The sequence below is a fragment of the Thunnus thynnus genome, chromosome 18 (assembly GCF_963924715.1).
Source record: "Thunnus thynnus chromosome 18, fThuThy2.1, whole genome shotgun sequence".
In the NCBI taxonomy this organism is placed as follows: Eukaryota; Metazoa; Chordata; class Actinopteri; order Scombriformes; family Scombridae; genus Thunnus; species Thunnus thynnus.
The window spans coordinates 3,220,923-3,242,860 of NC_089534.1; the positions used below are offsets into that span (position 1 = coordinate 3,220,923).

At 36.7% G+C, this 21,938-nt stretch overlaps 2 protein-coding genes across 12 annotated transcripts in view; both read left to right on the forward strand.

Annotated features, from left to right (window-relative positions):
- The first annotated feature begins 666 nt into the window (after positions 1 to 666).
- LOC137169430 (uncharacterized) lies at positions 667 to 5,066 on the forward strand. Of its 2 annotated transcripts, none has more exons than XM_067572619.1 (6): positions 667 to 820; positions 1,064 to 1,089; positions 2,118 to 2,309; positions 3,214 to 3,419; positions 4,010 to 4,052; positions 4,406 to 5,066. In XM_067572619.1, exons 1-6 carry the CDS (start codon positions 786 to 788, stop codon positions 4,510 to 4,512), a joined length of 609 nt encoding a protein of 202 aa, XP_067428720.1. In that variant the 5' UTR covers positions 667 to 785; the 3' UTR covers positions 4,513 to 5,066. The 2 variants fall into 2 exon arrangements, with proteins under 2 accessions (XP_067428720.1, XP_067428721.1); XM_067572620.1 differs by having other exon boundaries at positions 777 to 909.
- Positions 5,067 to 7,171: 2,105 nt separating this feature from the next.
- Positions 7,172 to 21,938, forward strand: part of LOC137169234 (sarcoplasmic reticulum histidine-rich calcium-binding protein-like) — a 47,396-nt gene continuing 32,629 nt past the window's right edge. For 3 of the 10 annotated variants that reach the window (XR_010924418.1, XR_010924419.1, XM_067572289.1), the window contains exons 1-7: positions 7,172 to 7,827; positions 16,113 to 16,328; positions 18,305 to 18,355; positions 19,823 to 19,948; positions 20,074 to 20,100; positions 20,655 to 20,723; positions 21,117 to 21,143. Coding sequence is in view for 7 of the 10 variants with exons in the window: in XM_067572289.1 (XP_067428390.1) it covers positions 7,809 to 7,827; positions 16,113 to 16,328; positions 18,305 to 18,355; positions 19,823 to 19,948; positions 20,074 to 20,100; positions 20,655 to 20,723; positions 21,117 to 21,143 (535 nt within the window). In the remaining 3 variants the exon portion in view is untranslated. Of the gene's footprint in view, positions 7,828 to 16,112; positions 16,329 to 18,304; positions 18,356 to 19,822; positions 19,949 to 20,073; positions 20,105 to 20,654; positions 20,724 to 21,116; positions 21,144 to 21,938 lie in introns of those variants that run through there. The other 7 variants (XM_067572296.1, XM_067572293.1, XM_067572291.1 and 4 more) reach the window with 7 other exon arrangements.

A 21,938-nucleotide genomic window follows, 5' to 3' on the forward strand; every position in this document is an offset into this window, starting at 1 on the left:
ATACATTAAGAAAATAATAATACGAAGAACTATTAAAAAGTGTATAAAAAGGTATAAAAATAACATTTGCAGTAAATATCATTCAAATAAAGATAATAAAGATTTCAAATTACAAAGTTATTGAGATTATGTACAAGCACACAGAGCAATAATATAAATAGTATATAGTAATATAAATGTTAGTACAAATATCATACAGTCTATTTTACTACATTGTCAGGTACTAATTAAAGATGCAACACAGGGACACATAATACAAGACATGCAAAGCCATTTCCTGTCTATAAATGTCACAGAAATACAATAATTATCCACAATAAATACCTAAAAATATATTTGGTACATTTGGACTGGTAGGTAATTTAAATCCAATACATATAAATACTCTATTGCCTTGTCAACATATTGTAGTTAGTATCTATCAGCTATAACCCTTGAACCTTGAAATGAGGACAAGCTGCAACTGCATAAAGGAAGTGTGCTATTGTTGTCTGTGGCTTTGTCCCACAACGTTTTTTCTTTTGAAATGCAACAGACTTTTACATACTTTTGTTATCTAAAAAACAAAACTTAGTAACTGTCCATGCAGGTTTATTGCACCTGCAGCACTGGACAAATTTTCTCTGCAGTAAATACAAACTGCTGCTGCTGTGTTTATATCTTATCTCTTTGTCTCTGACAAGTTTCCTCTCTGCACTTCCTCTGTGGTGGCTTAAGAGCACGTAGTCTGACAAAGAAATCAAAAGTGAAAGCTAAAAAACCAACCCTGACTGGTGTGGGAAGATATGCGAAGCACATCACCGACAAATTATCAATCTATGTAAGTAAGCATCTAAAAAAATTCCTGTGTGGCTGTGAACTACTGAATCTCTCTACCATGCTTCGGAATGAAGGTTATAGACTTCTAAGGTATTTCTAACTGTGTGTTTTATGGGCACAAGCTTCAGCAGAGCAGCTATGACACAGCTGTTTGTGACACACATAAACCTGCTTGCCTTGCTTGGCTTTATTTCATTTTGTTAAATGACTTCGTCTAAATGTTCCTCTCTGTTTCCTTCTTCAGAGACATGCCACATGAGGGGGAGGCTGGTGAGGAAAAGTGTTTACTGTTTTTATAAATTGACATACATTTGTTAGGACACAGTTTCTCATTCAAGTGAATGGGGAAGTGCGTCCATACTTTTGACTGTTACTGTATATTACGCTTTCTGGCTCTGACTGCAATATTTTGAAATTGTAGATAATAGGCTACATTTATAATTTCAAATTAAAACTGCTCTAATGAATGTTTTTATATTATTAATTGATCAACTGACTACTTGCATGTGAAAGGGGTTTGCTGCTTGATAGTGACGAACCTGCAGAGAGTTATCAACTGACTCTGCAGTTCCCATCAGCTTTACAGAGATTTTTAGCATCTTTCAGCACACTATTTTGGTTTTACATCCTGTAACTTCACTATTTTGGTCTCATCAGTGTCATTTTCTGCAGCAGCAGGCAGTTTTAGTTACTGTGTGGTCTCTTACTTCTTCCTGTTGTATCCGGAAATACATCCTTGAACTCAAAGTGCTTACCAGATAATCTTGCGTAGTTATAAAAACTGTTTTATGTAGATCACTTCCTTGACAGTTGATCAGCAGATGGATTCAAGTTAGGTGTCAAAGCAACATTAGTTAAAAGGTTCAGCAAATGACTTTTCTGCTCTTCATGATAGTTTCATAATAGATTTTGTGGCTTTTAATCAGAAAGTCTGTACTGTCTGCTGAGCTGACGAAAGTGCTGATGGGAACTGTGAAGCAAAAAGCCGTTGATTCACTGACAGCTTTAGTTTTGATTAGAAGAATTGTTCATTCATGTATTAACCACCTCTACTCACACAAGTACAAACACAAACGTATGCCATCAGAGTCATTTTAAAGATGTTATAAGCGTATGAACATTTTATACATATAGGTTTTAAGTTGCAAGTTGAATTTATTAAAGTAGTAAAATTTGGTGATGTGTAAAATACCTTTTCCAGTTTATGCTGAATCATGCTCAAGATCTTTTTTGATCTTGATCTTTTTCAGTTTATGTAACAGTTGAATAATCGCTCAAACATTCCTCTGTCTCTCTAGTGTTGTGGAAAAAGTTCTATGTCCATGAAGCAGGAAAAACTAACGGGGCTCATTTAAGCTTGGTTAACAAGCTTAAAGGCATTGGCCATATTCCGGTGGATTCTTCTGCAGTATGTGACTATGTTCTGGTCATCTGTCCTGCTGTTTCGCGAGTTGGAACGAACATTGGCGAGGCCCTGGACAGCATGCCTGGTAAGAATGCCTTTGGTTGGCCAATTTCCCACTTATTGATCACAGCTATACACAGAAACTTGACCAATCAGTGTGAAAGTAAATTATTTTGCTCCATGAAAAACTTCACATAATGTTTGTTTTTTGTACAGGCTCTGACCCCCCCAAGGCCTGAAATTGGCAGTCCTTTTAAGTGAATTTATTTCAATCTTAAATTATGGTACGCTGTTAAAATGCTGCTGTGGCTGAGCCCAACAATAAGAGATAACGCTGCCTGTAAAAGCAGGGCTCAGTGCCCATGTTCTACAAACTAACTTCTATTGAAGAAATATTCCCTATGAAGAGTGTTCACAGCGAGGACTGTGGATTATCCAGAATGAGGGAGACAAAGATGTTGCTGTTGATTTTATAAAATGTAATTTTTCAACGGTAGTGTGTGAACTACAAACAAGCTCATCACTTTGTGACCGTGACTTTTTTAGATGAGCTTTTAACTGTCCCCAACATGATGTTAAAGTGATCATAGTCACTAAAACGATTGTGGGAAATACAATTGCAAGGAAATATGTTTAATTACAATGTACCAGTATTTGATTAGTCTTCTATTGTTATATGAATGGATCCGAACAACTGCAGATCATTGTGAACATAACTTTTCTGGCCATGCACAGCATATAGACAACATTTCAGGACCTACGGTGCCCTCATGGCATAAAAGCCTTTTATATTACACCTATAAGGTGTGGCGCTCGGTTTGATTAACTCAAGACATTGTGTTGCAATGATTTAAAGGATACAGCTGGCAATTTCGTTCCCATTAAAAGTATATTGTAAAGAAATATTTGAATCAAAAATATAGATGGAGTAACCATCTCTGCTCTTAAAGTTTAATCCTGTTTTGGTTGTGTCATCTCTGTGTTTACAGCTGATAAACCAGCAATTCTGGTGGTGATGCATCACACTTTCAATAACAAACACGTTGTAGCTGAAAGCAAGAGACAAGTGAGCCACCCGAACGTCTATCTCACTGTGGACTTTCTGTTCCATGAGGGAAAGCTCCTGAGGGACTGTACCCGCAATGACATCGCATGGTTTGACATCCATAAGTTTCTGAAAGGTCCCAATTCCCAGGTACTGATCACATTAACTGACCTGATGTGCCCTGATATTGTCATTTTACTAAAAATGGATTGGGGATAATTACTGTGTACCACCTCATGATTGATGCAGTTTGATTACTACATAGTCATGCTAATGCTTTCTAATTCTATAATTCTATCATTTGTTGCACTGCCCTTTATGTGAGCACATCCGATGGCTGATGGCTACTTCTTGCCCTGCGATTAAAGATGGAGGACAAATTAATAAGGAGTCTTTTTGAATATAACTGTACAGAAACAAATACTGATCATATTGAGACTGAAACTGAACTGAAACTGAAAATGTTTGCTGCCTTTCGATTCAGTTACAAGTTGCTTGAGTCTGTGTAGTGACTGACTGCTGTTAACTGCGTTCATATTGTAAACTGGAGGTCTTTGCAAAAGCACTTTCGACTGGTAATCAGTATGGATAAGGAGAGATTATAAGATTTACAAATGGATAGAATTATTGCTTGTTTTAAGAACAACATTATAAGAATACACCTTTGGAGGCGAACTGTAGTTTTCGGCTGTTGTTATTTACATATTTTTTCCTTGTTTGTTTGTGTCTTTTATTCTCAGGTCTCTCGGTGGAACTTCTTGGACAGAATCCCTATTTGGAATTGTAAGTTTAAATGCACTAATTTTGTAATAGTTGTTTGTTTTTTACATCCTGGGTCTTATTTTTGTAGTCCTGGCCATCCTTCCAAACACAATAAATATTTACAGATAAAGGAATATAGAACAAATGAAAAACTTGTTCATTGGGGGATTAGATAGACCTTTTTGATTATGTTCACCTCACTTTTTCTGAAATAAGATGTTCAACCTACAAAAGTATACCCAGGTTGTTAAAAAAGTCCTCTCTTTATTAATATAATCACATTTGTATTTTTCTAATGGAAACAAAATAATTTTAGTATTGATGGAGCTTTGAATGATACCAGATGACTCATTGCTTTTATTTCTTCATTGTAGCTTTGGACGTCAGTACCAAATGGATGTTTGGTGGTGTAACTGCTGGTGTAGTATTGATGACACTGGTGATCACTCTGATCGTTTATCTTGACCGGAAGAAAATTTAGGACATCTGTGAGGTCAATTAATAACCTGCATGACAAAATTAGCAGGAATCGAGTAACAACTGACAGTAATAAATGTCTCTTGAAGAGAAAAAATAGCTGTGCTATGTCATAGATGTCCAATCATCTGCACAGAAATTAATAACAGAAAGATGCTATATTGCTGCATTGTATATCACTGTACTATGGTGAAGGCTGATGCATTTTCGCTTTTTGGCTGAAGCTTTTGATGACTATTATATGTTATATTATATGTATCTGCAGCACAACAAAGAAGGAAATTATAGAAGAATTACAATCTTAAAACATGAGCCCGCTTAATGAGAATGTATAGGCAGGGTTACCTCTCATCATAGTAAATGTGCTTTTTAGTGGAATGTGAATCTTTATGTAGTCTGTGTGTAGTATTGCAGTGTGCCATCCAACTTTAAAATAGGTGTTTTAAATGAAGCTAAAACAAATCTGTAAAATAATGAATGTTACTTCTTTATGCTGATGAAAATGTAAAGAGCGCACTTTTTCATTCACAAAGAATAAATAAAAATGAATAAATCATATCTGTGCTTCCATGTGAGAACTGTTTAATACAAATGTGAACGACCATTATCAAAAATTAGGTCATGGTCTAAGCTACCTATATTTTAATGTGTATGTACAAATGTTTTAAATTTAAAGCTTGGCAGGATAATTGTATGTAACTGTAACTGGTCAGAGTTTAAGGGATGGTGAATGGAGTCAAATAAATAAAGAAAACTTGAGTGACATGGGTAAAGATTAAGCTTTGGGCAAGACAACATCAACGTATGCAGCAAAGAAAAGCTGACAGAGCTGATAAACCAGGCAGATAAAGAAGGTTAAAGAATTGGGGGCCTCTTTAACTGCTGTAAAAATATTAAAATATCATTATTTTTCAGAGAATGTTTTCTTTGTCTCTTACTGAAATAATAAACCTGATTTAAAGTCGACAGTATTAGGTCTGAAACACAGGAAAAAGTCAAGAAAGTGAAACCCTTGTACGTGTGCTTTCTGTGTGTTAAACCAGCTGGATATTACAAACAAAAAATTGGCATATTCTAACAAGCAAAGTCACTTTTAGCACATTTTGTTTCTGAAATTGTTGCGGAACAACCTGTAATTGGAAACAATGTCATGGAATTGGTTTCACACTGAATATATGCTTGAGAATAATATCAGCCTGGTCAGATGTGTGCCAGATTTATCAGCAAAGGTTTTTGATAATGTCACTTTAATGATAGATAAGGACGCCTGTCTCAGCTAGACCACAATCAGCAAAGCAATAATGTGGGATGTCTGAACATTGGTACTAGAATAAAGGCCTCAGTGTGCTTCACAGTGAGAGCTTTGGGGTTTGTCTTACAGCATCTGAAACTTCCTTGTCGATAGTGAAACTGGGGGCTGATGTGACTTTTGTGACTTTTTGAAACAGACACACACACTTAACACTTTACACAGCACTGTCCAGGTGTGGTGCAACACAATAAATGTTTCTGAGGAAAGACTGAAAAAGTATGTACTGTCGTCACATTATATGATTCATTCTGTCGAGATTACAAAGACAAGTTTAAGACGAGGAATTCTTGGGGAAATATTGGAGGCAGTGGGATGAAGCCAGGAGGAGGCTATGAAGCTTCTTTGCCCCCGTCTTGGAGTGTGGCCATTTGAAACAGGTATAAACCATAGACTGTATATAAAGATAGACATAGTGAGGTGTGACGTCACCCATTGGTTTGCATTTAAGCCAGTTTGAAGCCCAGAGTTGTGGTTTATTCTTTCACGCTCTGGAAACATGCCCTGCGGCCTCAGACTGAAGCTAATGCTAGCTTACTGGGAACACTGAGCGCTGCACACTTGGGCTAACGTTAACTACTTTAGCTAGATTGTGCTAACAGAGCAGGTATCTTAATCAAGTCACATTAAATGTATTGAAATATTGCAACAATAGTCTGACTCAGTGTGAGTCCTGGAGCCGGGGAGAGCAGCAGGTGAGCCACCGCTGTCAATCAACGTCCACACAGCAAACATCAGAGCTACTATAAGTCTTCAAATCTTTTTGACGGAGCAATAATTTCCAAAATTACCACTCACACACTTATTAGAGGGCCTGGATTTAAAGATTGAGACCATAATGACTCGTTTTTCTAGAGAGAAGTTGAGGCTTTTTGAACGGGAGTCAGTTGGAGCATCTAGTGGCCGTCTGTGGTACTTTAAACGGTGTAATATATACCCTTTTGCCTCTAGACGTGATGGTAAGACACTTCCTCTGTGAGCATACTGAGACCTTCACTCTGTGTTTGCTTCTTCTGGCTTGACGCCTGTAAACGAACAAACCCAGAGTTGTGTTGGATGCTTGTAGTGCCATGACAACAGCAGTGACAAATTTGATTTAACTTGGACTCTTCAGCCATTCTGATCTTCCCTCTCTGTCTTCACCTGATGACAGCTCTGCACTGAACAGTGGAGGTCTGGAGGAGGGGGATTAGTTAACATGGGGAGGGGGGACTGGGGGGATGGGGTGTTAAGGTCACGCCTCTGGCCTAAAAAGGCGAAGCAGAATACCAGCAGCAGCGAGCCGCTCTAAGAATAACTCAGGGCCTGAGGCTCAGAAACATGACGTGAATGTAACTGTATCTAATTGGATTCAGACTTTTATTACTTTATAAGAATCAAAAACGAATAAGATTGATTGACGGATTTTGATTTAGACCTAATTGATTTTTAAGCAGTGTGAAACCACTGTCCGCTCTGTAGTCATGTGACTAGAAGCTTAACAGCGGCTGGTGGGATAAAGTTACCTCTCTCCCAATCTCTCTTCCCTCGCTTCCTTTCCATCGTCCGTCAGTCGATCTAATTCTGTCAGAGCCAGTCAAGGGGGGGGGGCAGGCTGCTCTATCTGAGACTTCAGCCTCAACCAGGCAAAGGGCAAAGACACTGACCACCATAATCTGGTCTCTGTCTGTCTCCCCAACCTCATCCACTGGGACAGAAGTCAGTTTTCTGGACCATCTCTCAATCTCAAAAGAGTTTTTGACTTCTGGAACAAGAAAGTAAAAGTGCAGATTTAAGTTTAGAGAATGAACAAAGAGGTGTAGTGTTACCAGTGGTGGCTGAAGGGTTTGAGTTTTCCACATATCTGCAGCTCAAGTGATTCACATGCTGGATTGGAATTAAACACTGGGATTGAATCACACAGAGGAGTTGAGGATCTACTGGAAATACACATTTTTATGGCAACTTAATCTGCACAAAGGATTAACTGCTGGGATTTATAATTTGAAACAATGACGGAAACAGTAGAAGGTAAACTATCATCATATTAATTATTACTAATTCGTTTTTCACCATGTTGTGTTTTTATAGTAGCGACGAGGTACTTGCAAGGCATGTTGTGGTTTGTTTTGCACACAAACTCTGTGATGTGCTGTTTGGTGTGTGGGGGAATTTCATGATTGGAAGTATCTAAAAATATGCCGCTATCATGTATCGGCTATTTGTAATGCAGCGCTGAGACCAGAGACAGTGCTGCATAGGATCAGTCAGCATCAACACTGCGCCTCCTGTTGCATGCAATCTTTTTTTTGTAAACTTTTTTGTGTGTGTTTTTTGTTTGTGGATAATGAAATGAGACAACAAGACAGTCCAGAGGCAGACAACAACTACCATGAGCATTTTTTGACTTGTTTTCTTAAAATCACACAATGATCACAACTTAATTACACACCTACAGTAGGAAACACCCACACAGGTGTTTCCACTTATTATGACTCATTAAATGTCCTCTCAGAGCTGTGTGGGCGTGTACAGACTGCACTTGATTGACAGCTCCATGACCCTCTAGTTTGTCTTGTTAAGGCGGGACAACTTGCACCTTTCTAACAGGCTTTTTTCACACAAGACATTTTGACATGTGATTGGTGGAAAAACATTATAATTTTCCTTAATAAGAAAGAATGACAAGACAGCTAATCAACCAGAATGACTGTGCAGGCCCTTTAATTAAGCTAACGAGATAATTATAATCTTGGTATCCTAAATCAAGACTGTTTTCTTGTGATCTCAATATAACTACTGAATTTTCTCAATATTAAAAACTGTGTATGTAAAATTAATCTTATCAAAAGGTCCACTTTTATTTTAGTTTAGCTTTTTCCAGAGCTTTCAACAGCATCTCATAGTCTTCATCAGCAGATGGATGAAAACTTACAACTTCACAACAACTGAGCAAATTGTATCCACTGATGAAGACAATGACTTCTGGTTGAAAGCCCCATATAAAGGCTAGAACCTTCACTTTGTTTTAAGATTATTTGGTCAAACTACTGTTTCTTGTGGTGTTCACATTAATTTCTTAAACGAATATTATCCCCAGTGGCAATATAATTATCTTGTTACATCAGGATATCCTAATGATATCTCATTACTAGGTCTTTTTATCTCATTACTTCAAGATAACAAACGGAAGTTCAGGATTTACTTCATCTTCTGGTATTTTTGCTCTTTTACTCGTTACTCGTCCTGCTTGTCCCAAGGCCATGAGGTCTGACTTGGACAGAAAGTGTGGAAGCCCATTATCCTGTTAGAGATAGTATTGCTATGAAATAGTTATCTCAGAATAGTCAGCTTCCATTTGGTATCTATATGATATTAAGTTCAGTCAGTTAAGAAAAGAGAACATATTTCAGATCACAAGATAATGAGATATAACCTTTGTTTAATGAGGTAATCTGAAAGAGAGACTTGAGAGAGAGAGAGACAAAGAAAACAAGCATAGTCAGGTACAACAAAAAGACATATTACACATATAGACAAAAAAAGCCCAAGAAGCATCAGAAACAATCACAGTCATCACTACACAGACCTGAGGTTAAAAAGTTAATTAAGTTGAGGTCTCAGGATAACAAGACTTAAACAGTTTTTGTTTGCCTTTGGCTCCTATACAAGACAAAATCGAGCAATTCTTCTAAAAAATGACAGCATGCTAACATGCTCACAATGACATTGCTAACATGCTGATGTAAAGCAGGTGTAATGTTCATCTTAGTTTAACATTTGCTAATTAGCACTAAACACAAAGTAATGGAATGTCAAACAAAGTATTGGACAAATTGAAATCCTGACCTGATGGGGATGGTGGTTATATGAAAAGTTAAGGAATCAAAAAAGTTATTACAAGTCATGCTGAAGGAAACACAAAACACCACAAATGTCAACCTTATGGTGGCGCTAAAGTCAAAAGTCTTTGGATCTCCAAAGTCATTAAGATACATCATCTGATAAACGTGAATATCTGTATGAGGTTTTGTGCCAATTCATCAAGTAGACGTGTGATATTTCACAGGATACATAAAGACTTTGACCTGCTGGTGGACCTAGATGAAAAGTCAGCGAATAACCAAAATCATTAGGATTAATCTTCTGGATATGGTGGATATCTACCAAATTTCACAGCAATCCATCCAAAAGTTGTTGAGACATTTCACTAAAAAACAAAAACATGCAATGACATTACAGTGCTTCTTGTGTTTCCAGTTGAAAAAGCCAATATGTTAACAGCTACTATAATATAGAGGCTATGGAATCACTTGGCAGCAAGTGTGTTTTAAAGTAATCACTTCAGTAAAAAGCCAGATCAGAGTGTTTACAAAGCTTTCGCCATGGAAAAGGTTCAAAGTGGGGAATAAAATGACGTCTGTGAGGCAGAGTGGATCAAAGTTATGACTATAATATTGTCAGTTCAATATCATTGATTAAACTCAAGACAAATACATGGACACAGAGAGTAACAGTTTATGCATTATATTATAAAGAATATGTATGCACGATCTGTAATCCTTTTCCTAAGACTTCTAACTGGTAACCAATTAAAATGGACAGACTCACATTACAGTAGATGCACTGAACTCCTGTTAGCTGGAGAAATGGAAACATAAATCACAACCTGATTAAGAGCTCCACCATGCTCGACCAGCTGCATCGTAAAGGTCTCTGCCGTGCTTTGTTCAGCTCGGTGCACTCATTAAGGAAATGTAATGTTATGGCACAGTTACTTATATTCTGAACAGACAAACACTAAAGCTCCTAATGACTCCTAATGCTCTCAGATTAGCTGTCATGGATACAGAAAGAGAGTAACAACAGAAATGTCAATGTGGAGACAGATCAGCCATTAAAGGAAGAATCGTGCACAGATGGATGATCAAACCTTTTAGAGTTGGGTTTAGAGAGTCAACAGAGGCATCAAAGTGAAGTTATTAATGTTTTAATGATCTGTTATAATATCATGTGTGTCATCATGGTGACGTCAAATCTGAGGGTTTTGCTGGAGGAGAAGCTCACAGAGTGACCAAAGTAAAAATGGTTCATCCTTTTTGAGGGCATGAATATGCTCAGTAAGTGTTTTTTTTATTTTTATTTTGATATTGTGCGTGTATAAGTGGAAATTATTTGCTTGATGGTGACACTTGGGAAAAGGTCAAAGGGTCAGCAGAAAACCAAAAACATGGTCTCAGTTCTGCCCAACATGACGAAAGCAGGAATATAAAACCCACAACAAAATATATAACAAGATGATTATATTAACATTAATCTGGCTTCTTCCCTTATTTAGGAAACACATATCATGAGCAACCTGTATTGTTTTAGGTAGCTAATTAACTTTAGTCCTGATTAAATTTGAAAGTTGCCAGTGTGAATGTTATAGCTTGTTCCTCCTGTTGTCTATAGCTATTAATGAAAACTACATAAATTATTGAAGAATCCAGAAATTAGTTTGTTAATAAGATATTGATGCAACTAAAACTTGACCTGACAGTGACCCTAGATGCCAAGTGAACAGAGTCCCTGAAATCTTACACAATTTTATGGGAATCTGATCAGTAGTTGAATGTACAGACCGACTGTCAGCAGACATTGATATAAGGGTAAAAAAATGTATTTTTGTCTGCTGGTTGATGCTGTTCTTTCCCTAAATGTTAGAAACTTGAATTAAGCCAGTTTATAAAGAAGCAGCAGCAGTGTTACCACAGGTTAGAGAAGTGAAACTGGACTATGTGCTCAAATCTACCCAGAAAAGACCAGAAGAGGAAGCAAAATTCTCTTTACTCAGCAACAGAATAAATAACATAATAAAATGTCCTGAGTAAGCTTTAATCCTTCTTCTTCTTCTCAGTTGCTGACAGTCAAACTGCTATTTGTAGGTGTGGTTTTACTGTGACCTTATTCACAGTAAAACCACACCTCCCAGTGCAGTTTTATGGATCTATTTTATGGATTTAATGGATCTGTGTGTTGCTGTAAAAGGTCTAAAAGATCACAACCTCTGAAAGACCTCAGTGAATAACATTGACTGAGTCAGTTTGAGCCGTAGATTAGTGTTTGTTTAGCTGTAAAAATCTCATTCAAAGTTTCATTTGAAGCCTAGTTGTTAATGAGTACAGGTACAGGATTAATCATTGATAGAAAATTGATCAGAAACTATTCTGATGATCAATAAAAATCATTTTTTAAGGAAAAATGCATAAAATATTCTGGTTGCATATTCTCAAATGTGAGGATTTTATACTGAATATCTTTGGATTTTAGACTGTTGATCAGACAAAAAACGACATTTGAAGACGTCACCTTGGACTTAAAATAATTATAACGAGCATTTTTCATAAAATAGACAAAACGACTAATAGAAAAAAGTGTAAATGTAACTGAGAAGTTTCTATGTGTAGTTTGTGTATAGCAATAGTTGCTTCACAAACTTGCACACTAGCTCTCTCTTATTTACTTCATTCAACATTCATTCATTCACATACAAACTTGTTTGAGCATGTGGGTGAAATTCTGACAGATAATTAACATTTAAATTTATCAGGTGTGTGAGCTTAAAAAATATCCATATGTGAGCATTTGGGGTGACAGCCACAGTTTGATTTGGATGTTTGTTTTTCTTTTTAAAATAGTAAATATGTTGCTCTTACTTTAGTTAAAGCTCAGCAGGAAAACTGCATATGTGCTTGGTGTTTGATACTCTTTAATTTTAACATTTTTGAGAACATTTTGTCACATTTGCTTAAACCATAAACATAGCAGCCATCCAGTTCTCACAATCACAGTCGTTCCTCAATATGTTATATGAGGTGAGTTATATTTTGAACGGACCTGTTGGAATCAAAGTGATGAAGTCAGTCGGAGGTGTCTGTGTGTGTTTAGAGCGCTGCTAAGCTGTTTGAGTCAGCAGTAACAGAGTAACCGACAGCAGCTGCCAACAGCGAGATGAAGAGAGTCAACAGGTGGTGTGAGCTCCTCTAATACACACACACACACACACACACACACACACACACACACACACACACACACACACATACACACACACACACACACACAGTGACATTAGCAACTACACTATAACTGACTTTACAGGAACAAACTAACCCATTATCCTGCATTATTATTATTATTATTATTATTAAAGTCTCTCTCCACTCAAATATGTTTTTCTTCTTGTTCCTTCAGTTGAATGTTTAATCTTCACTGTGCAGAATGATGTATGTGCAGAGTTTGTTTTCACATCCAAGGAGGAAAGTTTCTCTGAGGTCACTGAAAATCAAATTTTTTATGGACGGGACTACCAGCATGATTTGTGACATCACAAATAGTTTGGAGCCAATCATGGTCCAATATTCAACTAACACAAGTGTGATGTGGAAACTTGAAGCCTCCAGTGCTGAGAATGGACTTTACAGTGAAGTAGGAGACATCTTGTGTCCAGCAGTTAAACTTTTGAAATGAAATATATTTACATATTCATAAACTCTGGATTTTGTAATGAGGGAGAAGGAGAAAATGCCATTTTACGGATTTTAATATAGTAATTATACACACACATTATTGTCCCAAGCAGAGTATTTTTACATGTCTTAATACAACATATGCACAAATGTTGGAAACAAGAGTTATTTGACAATATTTGTTGTTCCTTATTACAGAATATTGTAGCAAACTCGGTTTAAGGCAACTGAAAACACAAAGCAGATTGCACTGGTTCCAGATTATGAAAGTGGCAAAACTATGTAACCTTCAATTAAAAGCATGTTGGGAATATTGTCAGTAATTAAACTGTTGATTTATGTTATGACCTTCTGTTCCTTGGATGGTACTGGACCGTTGACATTCACTTTGAAAGGCCTTACTGGCATGAAATGTAACTTGAAATATGAATGAGTGCTTAAAATGTACACATACTGGAAAAGGTGATTATATACAGTCTAGTAACACTGCTAAATTAATTACATTTTTAATAAAAAGGCAATGCTAATTAGTTGCTATAAAAGGGAAAACAGTTAGCTAGTTGTTACCACAGAGCTAGCACTATAGCCTATTAACAAACAGGCCTATTGAAGAAAATTTTATCTGCATTCGGTTAATAATAATTCTGATTTTAACTTTGCCTGAAACAAGACTGCAGCTAATTGTTTTTATTATTGATTAATCTGCAGATTATTTTCATGATTAATCTATAAAATGTTTAAAAAACAGTGCAAAATGCCTGTTATAATATCTAAAAGTTCAAGGAGAAGGTCCTCAAGTGTCTCGTTTTGTCTGATCGACAGTCCAAAACAAAAAGATATTCAGTTTACAATGATATAAAACAGATAAAAGCAGCGAGTCTCACAAAGGACAAGCTGGAATTATTCATCTTTGGTCAATAAAACATCAGAAAATGGTGAAAAACGCCCATCACAACATCCTGGAGTCTAAGGTGACGTCCTCAGTCTTATTTTGTCCAACCAACTGCCAAAAACCCCCAAATATAAAATTTATAGTAATGTATGACAAAGAAGAGCAAATTCTCAAATTTAGAGCATTGAACCAACAAATGTTTGTCATTTTTGTCAATTAATTAATTGGCAAAATTAATTTTCTGTCGTTGCAGCTCTTCCCAAAACCACCCTGTGTAATGTGAGTGTGTTGTACATAATACAGAAAACATGAACAATAACATCCAAGAGTTGAGCTTTTTAATGACAGACACTAAATTGAGATTAAACCAGAGATAAACAGAGTGAATTTTCAACTTCCATCTATCAGGTGGCCAGAAACATGACTGCAAATGAATTATAGTGTTTGTCGGATGTTTGGATGTAGGTAGCTGTTGCTAACATGTTAGCATGACAACTTTATGCTGGTGATATGTGGTGGCTGTGTATCTGTCAGCTTGTTTGGATGTTTTTCTGTCTCCTGGTGGTTTAAAATCTTTAGATGCAGTTTTAATGCCAAGATGTTTTCTGTAATGTTAAATAAAGTGTAAATATGACTGAAAACCAGGACAACGGCAGCTTTCTTTGTTATCTTTAATGCACCCCACAGTCACTGTAGACTTTCCCACCACATCAGACTCTCTCTAATAGAACTGAAACATACTACAGGAAGTACTTTAACAAGATATTCATCTCTACTGTAACTAAAGAGACACTCAGTGGCCAGAAAAATAAACTGTTTTTTGCAGAATTCAACCAAATGTAGACTCAGTAACAGACCTGTCTCTGTTCTCTAAACTACCTTTCCATCATAACAGATCATCATGGTCATGAATGGCAGATATTAAAGGGATCCTTAAATATCATTATGTTTTTCTAACTCAACACATCAGCAGTGATGCAGCAGCCTCCTTGTATGGAAAATATTTTTATGAGGTGACTTTTGCTCAGGTCCATTCAAGGCGTATTCAGACTCTTTGACAGTTTTATTATTTTATTTTGCTTCGGTAGTCATTTATAGTTCCCCTGTTTGACCTTTCTTCCTTCTCTCTCTTGGCCTGCTGTGTTCATTTGGTAATTGCTGTTTCATGCTGTTCTAGTTTTCACTTCTGAGTCTGTTTTTCTGCTTTTATCCCAAGCAGTGTGTAACATTATTCTACCCACTGCTATTTAATTATTATACTCGCGATCATGCTGTGAGATCAAGCCTATTGTTGGTAATCTGTAGTAAACTGAGTTGCTGCTGTATGCAGAGAACATAGAGTGAGGAGGGAGGTTTATATTTAGGTCTGTGAGTGTATAACAAGGCCATGTAATCATTTCCAAACAGGGAAAGGAAACAGTAAATGTATTCTCACTTCCTCACAGAAAGCTGTAGAGAGGAGATGGATTGTTTACTTGTGATCATTAGATCATTAGAGGAATACCCTGATTGCAAATTCTCCCTTGATCCTCACATTACAAGGCGCCAAACAATCTCTCAGAATCACAGAATAATTACAGTATTTTGTCAACTCAACATCACAAACGTTTTCTCATGATCAGACTTCATATTTCAAGAAAAAAACCCCCCAAAAACAGAAAACAAAACATAAGAAGTTCACCAGGTTGCCAGTTTGATTAAATTTTATGGTCAATTTTGAAGCTGTGGATTGTGGTGCTGTTGAACTGTGTTGCATCAGACATGTTTCTAAGATTTAATTCACCCTCACTGATATAACTGAGGTGGACAAAATATTAGAAACAACTCTCAGTATGACTCAAGAACATCACAAACAGCAGCATTTCAATAAAAGTTTCAACTGCTACTAATATTTAATGCTTTTCTCCCCTCAGCTCGGTCATCGACCACCACGACCACCATGGTCATCGACACCAAGAACGGAGACGCCGTGTCGCCACTTACGCGGACGTCCAAGAAAACTTTCATAGATGACCTCTACTCTACGTTCAGCTCACCGCTGGCCTGGATCTTGGTCCTGGCTCTCGTCATTACGTGGTCTTGTGTTTTTGTCATCATGTTTGATCTGATGGACTACAAGACGTTTTCAGGTAAGGAGAGATGTTTGTTGCTCATTGTCGCCTCTCGACTTTCACGTAAAGGCGTGTGTTCAACGGAAACAGACGCTGAAGAAGAAGAGCTACAGTGTTGTGAAAGAAGTTTTAGTTTCTTCTCAACTGAAATTGGGAAATAAACTGCCAGGTTGAGTTTTATAAATACATGTTGACACAGCCAGCTTTTACTCAGCCAGACAAGTCAGGCACACTGTGGCTAAACGTTGGCTCACTTGGCTGAGTTTTGGCACCAGAGAATCAAATGTGGACTGGCTCTGGTTCATAAATGGCTGCCAGTTTTGAGGGTTAGAATTTGAATTAATTTTTAACAGCTTTCAGCTCCAGTTAGTGGCACTCCAGCCAGCTCTGTGGTAATGTTGGCACATAATATCAGCCCAAAACTAACTCTGAAGTGTCACTCATCACAAGTTCAGCAACCAGGCTACTTACATGCTGTAACATATCAGTGTTAATTATAATTATTATTATAATTATCATATATATATTGCTGTTTAAAGATTTTATTGTTTTCTACTACAAAGTGTGCAGGATGTTATTGTAATGTCTAAGGATTTTGCACTGCATTTATAGATTATTAAGTGATCACACAAGATTGATTTCCACAGAGGTTGCTTATTTAGTCTTTATTTTGCCTTTAGTTTGAACACTGAACCACCAGAAGGGTCAGTTTGGCTTGCAGTGTTTCAGCATGGAGGGTATAGATCTAAAGAACAGGAGTGAGAAGGTAGCTGTTAACTGAGAAGGTGTTTCTGTAACATCATGTCATGTGTATATGGTCAGCAATGTCATGAATTACATCATAATTAGCATAGCTGCTAGTGGATTCTAGCAGAACATTTAAGGACTACTTTGTCTACAGAAGTGTCATGCAAGCAGAAACACTTGCTTCTTGTTGGTTTCTTTAAAGCAGACATATTTTGCACATTTACAGGTCTATATTTTTATTCTGGGGCTCTACTGGAATACAGTTCAAGCTTTTGACTTGCAGGGAGCATTTATATACATTCATGCATTCACACGTTAACATAAAGTTATGGAACTATGACCCTGTTTAGCATAGACATCAGACATCCTCACAGTATATAAATAACAGAAAATCACAAAAACCAACAGTCAGTCAAACATTTTAGCAGAAACTCATGTCTGGTTCATGGTGGTACATGTAGTTTTAATGCAGCACTTGTACAAACCAACAAATTAGTTTGTTATTTTATGATGAAGAGCAGTAATCTCATGACTGTTTAATATCACAGCATCATTAATTGTAACTGGTTAAACACATAACCAGTAAAGTCCTAGGTAAAACCTTATAAATTGTTTTTTACATCTTTCTTTTTTTCTTTTACTTCTATATGATTTTATATCTTTATGTTTCTGTTCAGCACATTGAACTGCGTTGGTATTAGATCTATTAATATACTGTGTTCATATGTTCATATGTCAATAAGTTGCAAGCACTGGTTCAATTTCTCCTCGTAAAATTAAAAAGAACTTAAGTAACAATGCTTCTAAAACTTAATTAATTTTTCTTGTGGTCAGCTCTACTTAATTCTCTAACTCTAACAAGAACATCTTCCTTCATTAAAACTTAATTTCCTTAATTATTACAATTATTACAAATGATTCTCACTGAAAGAAGCTGGAAGAACCCAGCAGCAAAGCCAAAACATAGCAGTGCAGACATTCACATCATGTGTGCATCGATTTTAAGAGAAATATCAACTTCTCTTTTGTCCTCTCAGCCACAGTTTTGATTAAAATCCATGTTTTCTTACCAAATTACAAGCAGTAGTATGTTATATCTTAATTGTCATCATCCCATCACATTGTGAACACAGAAACGCTTTACAGCACCTTTCCTTCTCCTTCTTCTTTTAACCCCTTCTTCCTCTTTTTGCCTCACCATGGTGCTTGACTTCTTTGCTTATTGCCACTGTCTCTCATCCAACCAGGTCACCCGCCTTCTGCCGTCAGGAAGGCTTTAAAGGAATCAGGGCATAGAGGCAAGGCACCTTACTAACCTCAGACCAGGAGCTTTTTCTGGAGCTGCAGATAAAAACTACTAATTAATTACCTAACATTGACTGCTAATATTAGTTATCAATGTTAGAACGTGCTTCACAGCCACCTGTGGATGGTTGTTGAATGCAGGCTGCACTCATGGTTGATATTGACAATAAGTGTTCAGATGTATAGTAATATGCTCTGATGTCAATACTTTATTGTGTAGAAAAGACATTTATGTATCATTACTTTAGCATGTTTATCTTGTATTTTTTATGTTGCATATTTACGTGTGAGGAAAACAAATGTTCAGATATTTAAAGACCACAAATATTTAGGTTTCAAAGAAAAAGATGGTTTTGAATATTTGAACTTCAGATGAGTTTGATTTCATTCAGCACAAACATCAAAAAACAGAAAAATATCAGAAAAATATATCAGTAAGATGGATTTAAAATATTAAGGTAGAAATGTCAGAAGATTTTGATTTATCTTATTTTACAGACAGGATAATCCTATTTTAAATGCATCTTACTGATATATTTTTCTGATATTTATGTTTTTTAAATATATTTTTTATAAAATATATATTTTATATATATTTATATAAACTATATTTCCCAGTGAATAGTTTAGCTGTTTGCTTTTTGTAGAAGATAGATACGGTTGAATTCAGTGTTGTGAGTGTCTTAGTTTAGGCTTCACATGTTTGAAAACGATGAAAATCAGAAGTGGAAATATGTTTGACTGATGCAGTTAATAGCTACATGAAAATGCTAATTTAATATTCAGCTTTCACACAGTTTCTGAATCTTCTGCCCTGATTCAAAACAAACAATGTTTCAGTAATGGTTGCACTGGGAACACTGGCCCTCCTTCATCAAACTGTCACAGAAACTGTGGAAGAGTCTTACAAATCTTTCTGTCTGTTTAATGAAATCATCTCACAAACTGTGTTTCCCATTGAGAAACCTGTTAAAATCACCTTTTAGAACTTAAATGTAATGAGAAAAACACAATATGGCGTTATATTTACAGTAAAAGCAGATTGGAACACATCTCTAATAACTTGATGAATGAGGGTCAGTGTGAATTATAAACGCTTTTGCACAGCAATGTGTTATATTGAAGGCCTTTGGCTGTGGTTAAACTGGGAGGTGGGTAAGCTCTGCTCTTAATATGACACTAATCAATTCCTTAAATCCAGATTCAGCTTTATGAGTTCAACTCCTGTAGCCCCACCCCAGTTTAACCCTTTGCTTTAGAGTTTATGTTTGTGACATTTCCTCAATGCAGGTAAAGCTGATAACAGAGCATTGAGTGAGAGTTAAGAAACTCTGACTGAAATGGGATTTGTTTGGTTTGGTCAAGAATAACCAGGGAATCAACTGTATGATTGTAATTTTAACTAAACGAGTAACTAAATCAACCGATGTGTTTGTGTGTTTGTCTTCATGTTCAACCAGGAGGCCTCACCAAGATCGGCTCAGACCCTGTGCATGCGGTGAACTACGTCTTGGAGGAAACAACAAACATGTTCAGTGCAATATTAAAATTTGCTGCCAACCTGGTTGCTCCTGAAGAAGACGATGGTACACTCATTCACAGTGCACATAAAGCTTCCATAAAGCTACAAAAAGAACATCTGGGATTTAGTTTATCTGATAAAATCACGACGTTGCAGTGCATTTACTCATTTCCTTCTCCTCTTCTTTAGGAAATCTATACGCAGTGAGAAAAAAAGGTTTGTAGTGATTCTATTTCCTGTGCAATGATCATTCATTCAGCTGCAGAAATGAAATGAAGCCTTGCTTGCTGCTATTTGAACATCTTGTTCATGCTGTGCTGCATTACATGTGCTTTTCCTTACATACAGTGTACAGACAACATTAAAAATATAAACCTAAAAATGTATTTGCCACAAGTTTATCTGTAGGATATGTGTATGCTCATTTAAACACCCATTGAGATCATTCATAAAGACCCACCAATGCTTTGACAACTGTTGTTCACTACACTGAACAGCACATGTACAACATGTTTTCTTTACATGACTTTACGAGGCAAAAATCTTTGTGAAAATTCGTGTGATGGATAATGATGCCATTGGAAGAAGCTGCTACCCTCACAGACACAGTTCAGTTACTTTACAGCTACTTTTTTGTTTTGTTAAAAGCTCACAGAAAGTGTGTGTATGAGGGACTGTAGAAAGACATACCGTACAGGTGACAACATGGCCAGAGACATTTATTATGGTGGTAGTTTCAAGATGACTTAATCTATTGAACCATCTCAAAGATTCAAGATGGTTGGAGGAGGAGGAGGAGCAGGAGGAGGAAGTGGAGGTGAAGATTAAGAAAGCAAAAGGTACTTTATAAGTGCTATTTTTCTATAATCATGCAGATTAACTCTTGATAGATAATCTAATAGATAATCACAATCTTGTTCCTTATCCCCAGTAACAGTCAACTAATGGAGGCAACAACAGTACTCAACCAGTGTTCAACAAAAGCTAAACTTAGGTGTTGTGTCTTATTATTCTGCTGCACTAATATACTGAAATCTCATAGAAGCTGGTTTGATTCTATCAAACTTTTCTTCATAACAGCTGCCACTAAGCTATTAAAACTGCAAAACCTGTCAATGTACTGTATGTGAATGGATGTCCATACTGTAGCATACTGGATGGATCCAGTTAAATTTGCATATTTGTTTTGTTTTCTTTTGTTGCTGATTTCTATTCCTTTATTTATGTTGTAGGAGAATTTCTACCATCCCGAAGTAAAGGTATGTACCTCCTGTCTGTTTACACACAACATGAACAGGGAAATATCTCTGTTACTGACTGATCAGATGCTAATTTTCTTTTAATAGCTACTTCACAAGCTAAGTGCATCCTCTTAAACTACAGAGATTATTTTTGTTTTGTAATCCTATTTAGTCTACCAAACATCTTATTTATGCTGTGTAACTAAGTTTTATTACTACACTGTGGTATAAAATATCGCTTTAGTTGGAGGAAATCCACAATGTCGTCTGGGACTCTTGCAGTTTATTGATAGTTTATTGACTTGTAATATTGGAGTAGCCCATTAATGCCCTCTTGCCTGAGGGTAGGGCTGGGCGATATAACCAAAATCTCATATACTGATATAGGTCATTTCATACCCCGATAAGGATACCTATCCCCGTATAGCACATTTTAATTGATTAATTAATTAATTTTACTAGGTGGAGGGGAGGACATTTCTCTCCGTTTGATAACATTAAAAGTTAAGTTAGACTTTTCTGTCGGCTTCACGACTCATTTTTAAATAGACGAGAGAAAAGAGAGAGAGAGAGAGAGAGAGAGAGAGAGAGAGAGAGAGAGAGAGAGAGAGAGAGAGAACAGCTGTGGTCGAGCGAGCTAGAGAGTGAATGAAGAGAGGGAGCGCTGGTAGTGAGAAAGCTGGTGAATCAGATCGATAAAATGTTATTTTCTGATTGTTTCACAGCGGTTAAGTTCTAAAGCACAAACACGCCCACACCCCTCCGCTCAACACTGTGGCTGGACTCTGCACCACCTGATGGTCTGAATATGGG